Genomic DNA, 6,000 nt, shown 5'->3' on the forward strand with positions numbered 1-6,000 from the left:
GCAGAATACTACACAGGGGAATACAGCATACTACCATATGTGTAAAAGGAAGGAAAATAATAACACATAACATTTGCTTGAAGAAACAAACTCTGGAAGAAATTTAAAATAGTGGTTACAGGGAATGCGAATGGAACCATGCTGACAGGGTAAAAAGTCAGTGTATTCTATGTAATTTCATGATTTTTAGCAATTTTAAACCATGAAATACATTATCTACTCAAAATAAACTGGGCTGAGAGTGCAGCTCAGTGGTAGACCATGTGCTTAGCATGCAGCAGGCCCTGGATTTGATCCCCAGTATCAAACTAATTAAATTTAAAAATAAAATAAGCAAAAATCTTAAATAGTAATTAATTAAAAAACAAAAAGCTTCATTGTGAATTGGCTCCACAGAACCCTGGCAATGGAATGGTTTTAGAAAGTAAACTCAATTTGAAAGCAAATCTAACTAAAATTTATCCCTAATTTATTTAATTCCACAAAATAACTGTGAACTAACCATGAACTGGGCAATGGCCTTAATGAAGAAAACTCGGTCTTGTTCAGTCTCAACATCAGAAGGGATGTCAGTCTGGGGCTCATACCTATGACAGAGAATAAACAAATAGGTCCAACAGAAGCCCTCAAGAGAAAGTGGGCAACTGAAAGGACAGTGGCTCTCCAAGTCTTCAGATAAGGTCATATGGTTAAGAAAAACTTCAAAAGCAACACAAAATACCTAAAGGGCAAACTCCCACCTAACAACACATTTAATTGATTTAAAAATTAAACACGGGGCTCAGCTTACAAAATCAAATCTATGTCAAATCTCAATGTTTGGTGAAAATAATCAGAACGGCAACTCTGGCTAACAGCCCTTGATACTGACCATAGATACTAGGACTAAACAGTTCACCTCAAGAAGGAGCAGAGTTGTTGAAGTTACTTTCACTGAGTTACTGATAATTCACCAGGGCCAGGAGACTTCAGCCCTCAACCTGTTTTTGTTTAGCTTGCAAGCTAAGGATGTGTTTTACATTTTAAAGACAAAAAAGTATATTATCTATACACAGGGAATAGACATGTGTAAATATACATAAATATATATATCCTATACATAAGAGAGCTTATGTAACATGTATTTATTATCTGGCCTTTAGACAAAAGGTCTCTAACATGAATCATCTCAGATTTTTTGACACAAAAAGAAACCTAAGATACTCCTAATCCAGTACACCCCAAGTACGCAGGGAGGTTCATGACATTCTGTGGTGAAGGGATGAAGAGGAGCTTACATAAATGCCTGAGAAACATTCCCTTCCTGGAGTGTTCTTTGAATTCAGCCAATTCTCAACAGGTCACAAATTCAAATTGTACTAAACTCTTTTGCATCACAACAGTACCTGGTTTCCAGTTGGCTAATTAATAAAATCTAGCCTTCATCCTTAGATTTCAAGTGTGGTCCTAACCTTTTCACAAGCCAGAGCAGCACTTCAGACACAAGCCCAAAGTTGGGTGTTCGGAAATTTTCCATAGAAATGTGTCGTGGGTATCCCAGGGCTCTCATCATCTCTGTGAAATCTGTCCAAGAAAAAACATAATTCAGTCAGTTCTTCACCAAATGGCAACTGTTTATTACCTTAGCTATTATCTCTGCTTTCCCTTCTTACTCTCAATCTACTAACAGCTTTAGGGGCTATTTAGCAATTCTTAAGAGGGAAGGAAAAAAGGAGATAAAATTGAAAATACCTAATCTGTTACCAGAAAAACATCTACTCAAGTCCAATGGGAGAAGATGCTATACAGGAAAATGGGCTTTAGGGATTAGCTGCGGCTTTAATTTTTTTCTTATTATCTCTTTACCATCAAAATAAGAAATACTTGGCCTTATAAAATTTAACAGGGAAAGAATATTTTAAAATGTTAACAGCAGTTATGGGGGGTAGGGTAGGGTAACTTCATGTTTCTGAGTTGTCTTTTTGTGTGTGAATATACAGGATCTTAATAACACAAATTTTAAAGATTAATTAATTTCCTTGTATTCAGAAAAATGTTAAAGAGAGCAGTTCAATACTAGAGCAATATTTAGATTATCAAACAGATTAAGAAATAGTATTGCTAACACTTGTTGTTATTCCTAGATTGGGAATGCCTCAGGAAAAGCCATAGTACTTAGAACAGAACAAGATTCGGAAACAAACACAAACAACATTTTTTTGAGTTTCCATAGTGTGCCAAGACCAATTTTTCATGTGCTTCCTGACTATGTAATATTTGTCCTCATTCTTCCTGAAGAGGGATGTTCCAAATGTCCCAATGACATTCACAAATAACCTACCTACCTGGGTATTGAGAGTCAGGTCGGCTTCTACCAGATAGTGGAAGACAAGGTTTGAGCACAGGGAAAAGAAGTCACTTTGTGACTCTTTTTTGAAAATCTGAATAAACAGAAAATAAAGCAGCAGCTTTCTCATCACAGGCATTGCCGAAATACTTCTTCTTGCTAAGGACTACTAGTAGTGGTCGAATTCTGTTAATTTTGCATTTTTCTTGTCAAATGGAGACTAACTTGAGACTGTTACCATACACTGCATGATTGCAGAACATTCAGAATTTTATTCTGAATCCCTCTTTTACACTTTCCCCAGCACAACCCTATTCAATGTCCCCTAGCAAAGTGGTGGCCCCACCAAAAAGTACACAATAGGAGACACCTGTCTTTACAATGTAGTCACCAAAGACTCTCTCTCATTCCAGAAGATGTGATCCCACAATGCTAAGAGGTGCGTCAATGAAATGTGATTAGTCTTCCTGTATATGTACACCAAAGAAAGAGAATTTCATAACAGAAAAGAGTATTCTCTAATGCTGAAATTACAGGCACCAGCAATTTGATGAGAAAAAGAGTCCAGAGACTGCAGGTTGACAATCACCTAGTACTCCTCTGCAGGTGAGGCCAGTTAGCTTAACGGCTTCAGATTCAGAAAATGACTGTGTATAAAAGACAAGAGGCTGGGATTGAGGCTCAGTGGTAGAGCGCTTGCCCCGCACATGTGAGGCCCTGGGTTTGATCCTCAGCACCACATAAAAAATAAATAAAAAATAAGGATATTGTGTCCACCTACATCTAAAAAGAAAAGAAAAGAAAAAAAAAAAAAAAACCAAAACCGAGATTTCCGAGTCACAGTCCTAGGTCTTAATCCTCTGTTGCAACCAGTTCTAACTGTGTGACCTAAAGCAAGCTACTTTACCTCTCTATGCTTCAAAATATTTCATCTACCAAACCACATCACCGCTAAAGTGAGGACTAGAGCAAATCAGTGAATGAAAACTCCTGGTGAATAACAGGCGCCCCTCAAGGGGTAGGGACCCACTCCGCGCTTCACCCTGCCCCAGGCTGCCCCGCCCTGCCCTTCTGGCAAAGGCGTAGAGTCCCTTCTCGCCAGCCCTTTCAGAAGGACGCGGGCTTTGGAGTTCCCACACGCTGCATCCCATCCCCGCGCGACCTGCTACCACCTGTCACTCGTCCCAGCTACCGGCCTTCTCCGTGCCGCCTTCCTCATCTCTAAACGAGGGGCACAGAACTGTCCAGAGGGCTAAGGAAATCATGCATATACACTGAAAAGTACCAGGCAGAACCTGAAAACTCAAAAAAGTGCCAACCGCATTAGCCCATCCTCCAGCCCTCTCCTGCGGTCGCCGCGTCTCCCCGCACAGCGCCGAGTGGACCCGACTCGGAAGTCTGCGCTTCGCAGGCACCTTCCGAGGCGGCTGTTCGGTAACGAGTGAGTTCACGAGGAACCGTAAGGCCGGTCTCCCGGCCGCTCCCCACACTTCAGGTGCTCGGCAGCCACACGCGGCAGGGCACACCGAACTTTCCAGATCAAGGCGCTCTCGGGGAGGGGGCTCGTGGTAGCGCGGGGACTAGGCGGGGAAGACCCGCGGGCACGGGGGGAATGGGCAACCTTACTGCGGAGGTCGCGGAAAGACATGGCGCTCTGGTTCACGGGAGCCGCGGTTGCCGTCGCCCTCCCCTCAGCACTCGCTGGTCTCTATGGCAACACACCGTCACCAGACGGCGTGCGGACTGGGCCAAACAGGACCAGAGGCGAAGCGTGGTGACGCACGCATGCGCACTGGGAGGGCAGTCTGAAGGGGACGCCACGGGAGACGCCTAGGGCCGCGGGCTCGGCGACTTGAGTCCTTTTACACGCTTTCCGAACACCTGGCATCCGCTGATGTGTTCTGAATGCCTACTCTGTGTTCCACAGAGTTCTAGGCGCTTCCCACACGCCTCGATTTCCTCACTTCTGTACAGAGCGTACTCTCATGACGCGGGGTGCCCTTTCTGGGTCCTGCCTACAGCATACTTCCTTTCTGACATACACACAGGGCCCGCGCCCGAGGCCATCGAAAAGCGTCTGCAGCACGGAGGGGTGGAGGTTTCGGGGTAGACTATCCTGGACCCAGCGCACGCGCAGCCGCCTCGGTTTTTACGACCGGCCGGAAATCGTCTGGCAGTTGACGTGACAACCTTGGCGGATTCCTCGGGGATCGACCGTAAGGAGGCTACAAGGCCCTGCCAGGACGCAGAGTGTCGCGGCAGTGTTTTCCCGGGGCGCCGCAGGGATCCCTCCCTGGCGACCACCACGGGGCAGAGAGGCGACGAAGAAGCTCTGGGGAGATGAACTGAGCTGAGTCTGGTAGGGTGGACGAAGAGGAAGGCAAACCCCGAAGTGAGGCGACGCCGGGCCAAGGACGCCCTCTGTCGGTGGGTTGTGGTATTGGCCCACTCCAGAGCCTCGCATCTGTGGCCAGTCCAACCTGCATTTACGTGAATAAAGAATAGTCTGCAACAAATGGTTTTGGAGCAGTTGTAAACCCATGGCAAATAAGTAAGCCTCCATTCTTATCTTGCACAATATACGAAAATTAAAAATGAGTCGGGCGCGTTGGCGCACGCCTGTAATCTCAGCGGCTTGGGAGGCTGAGGCAGGAGTATGGCAAGTTCAAAGCCAGTCTCAGTGGGGCTACGGTTGTGGCTCAGAGGTAGAGTGCTTGCCTGGCATGCGTGGGACACTGGATTCGATCCTCAGCTACCACATACAAATAAAATAAAGATATTATGCCCACCTAAAACTAAAAAATAAGTTACAAAAAAAGAAAAAGCCAGCCTCAGCAAAAGCCAAGTGCTAAGCAACTTCTGGCAAATAAGTAAGCTGTGGGTTGTGGTATCGGCCCTAAGATAGGGCTGGGGATGTGGCCCAATCAGTGATTGGATGCTCCTGAGTTCAATCCCAAGTGCTCCACCCCCCAAAAAAATTAAAAATGGATCACAAATGTATATGTAAAAACGAAACCTAGGGGAAAAGCTTTGTGTCTGGGTAGGCAAGATTCCGTAGATATACAAAGAGTACAACCTCAGAAAATTTCTTTGGGATAAACTGGACTTCATCAAAATAAAATTTGCTCTTCAAAAGGAATGGTTAAATTTTTTTTCATCAAATTGGGTTTAGAGATCAAACTGACATTCGTTAGGAATTCATGAATGGGTAGCACCCCTTCTCTGAGCTAGATGCTGCAATGGGCATGGCAGAACAGTGGAGTTTTTAAGGTATCTTGAGGAACAAGGAGGAAATGACATAAAGCAAGGAGAGGACTGGTTGGCAGCAGGTTGCTTTCCCTGTGTGGGTTAAAGCAAAGAGCACTTCCTTATCAATTTGACTCAGGTCAACTGGGTTGCTTATGATTGGTTGCTGTGAATCTCCTGTTTTTTGGAAAACCAGGTTCATTTCCAAACTCAGTTTGATTATGTGGCACCTAGCATTAATGACTCCATTTGGGCTTGATCTGGTCTATTAACATAACCCCCCCATAAATTGTATTTATCAAACCATTAAGAAAACAGAAAGACAAGCCACAGTCTCGAAGAAAATAATGTCACAGAACACATACCTGATTTAAAAGACATATCCAGAATATGTAAATTCTCACTCAGTGAGAAGATAATATAATTAA

The 6,000-nt window shown here is 44.3% G+C and overlaps 1 protein-coding gene across 9 annotated transcripts in view; it reads right to left on the reverse strand.

Annotated features, from left to right (window-relative positions):
- The window catches only part of Cluap1 (clusterin associated protein 1), a 33,695-nt gene extending 29,662 nt beyond the window's left edge, over positions 1–4,033 (reverse strand). For 4 of the 9 annotated variants that reach the window (XM_076840232.1, XM_076840239.1, XM_076840237.1 and 1 more), the window contains exons 1-3: positions 3,953–4,033; positions 1,452–1,563; positions 503–587 (exon numbers count right to left, since the gene is read on the reverse strand). In XM_076840232.1, coding sequence (XP_076696347.1) covers positions 503–587; positions 1,452–1,563; positions 3,953–3,974 — 219 coding nt within the window. In that variant the 5' untranslated portion in view covers positions 3,975–4,033. Of the gene's footprint in view, positions 1–502; positions 588–1,451; positions 1,564–2,324; positions 2,421–3,611; positions 3,653–3,947 lie in introns of those variants that run through there. The other 5 variants (XM_076840234.1, XM_076840236.1, XM_076840235.1 and 2 more) reach the window with 5 other exon arrangements.
- Between the last annotated feature and the right edge of the window lie 1,967 nt (positions 4,034–6,000).

Source organism: Callospermophilus lateralis, chromosome 19 (genome assembly GCF_048772815.1).
Source record: "Callospermophilus lateralis isolate mCalLat2 chromosome 19, mCalLat2.hap1, whole genome shotgun sequence".
NCBI lineage: Eukaryota > Metazoa > Chordata > Mammalia > Rodentia > Sciuridae > Callospermophilus > Callospermophilus lateralis.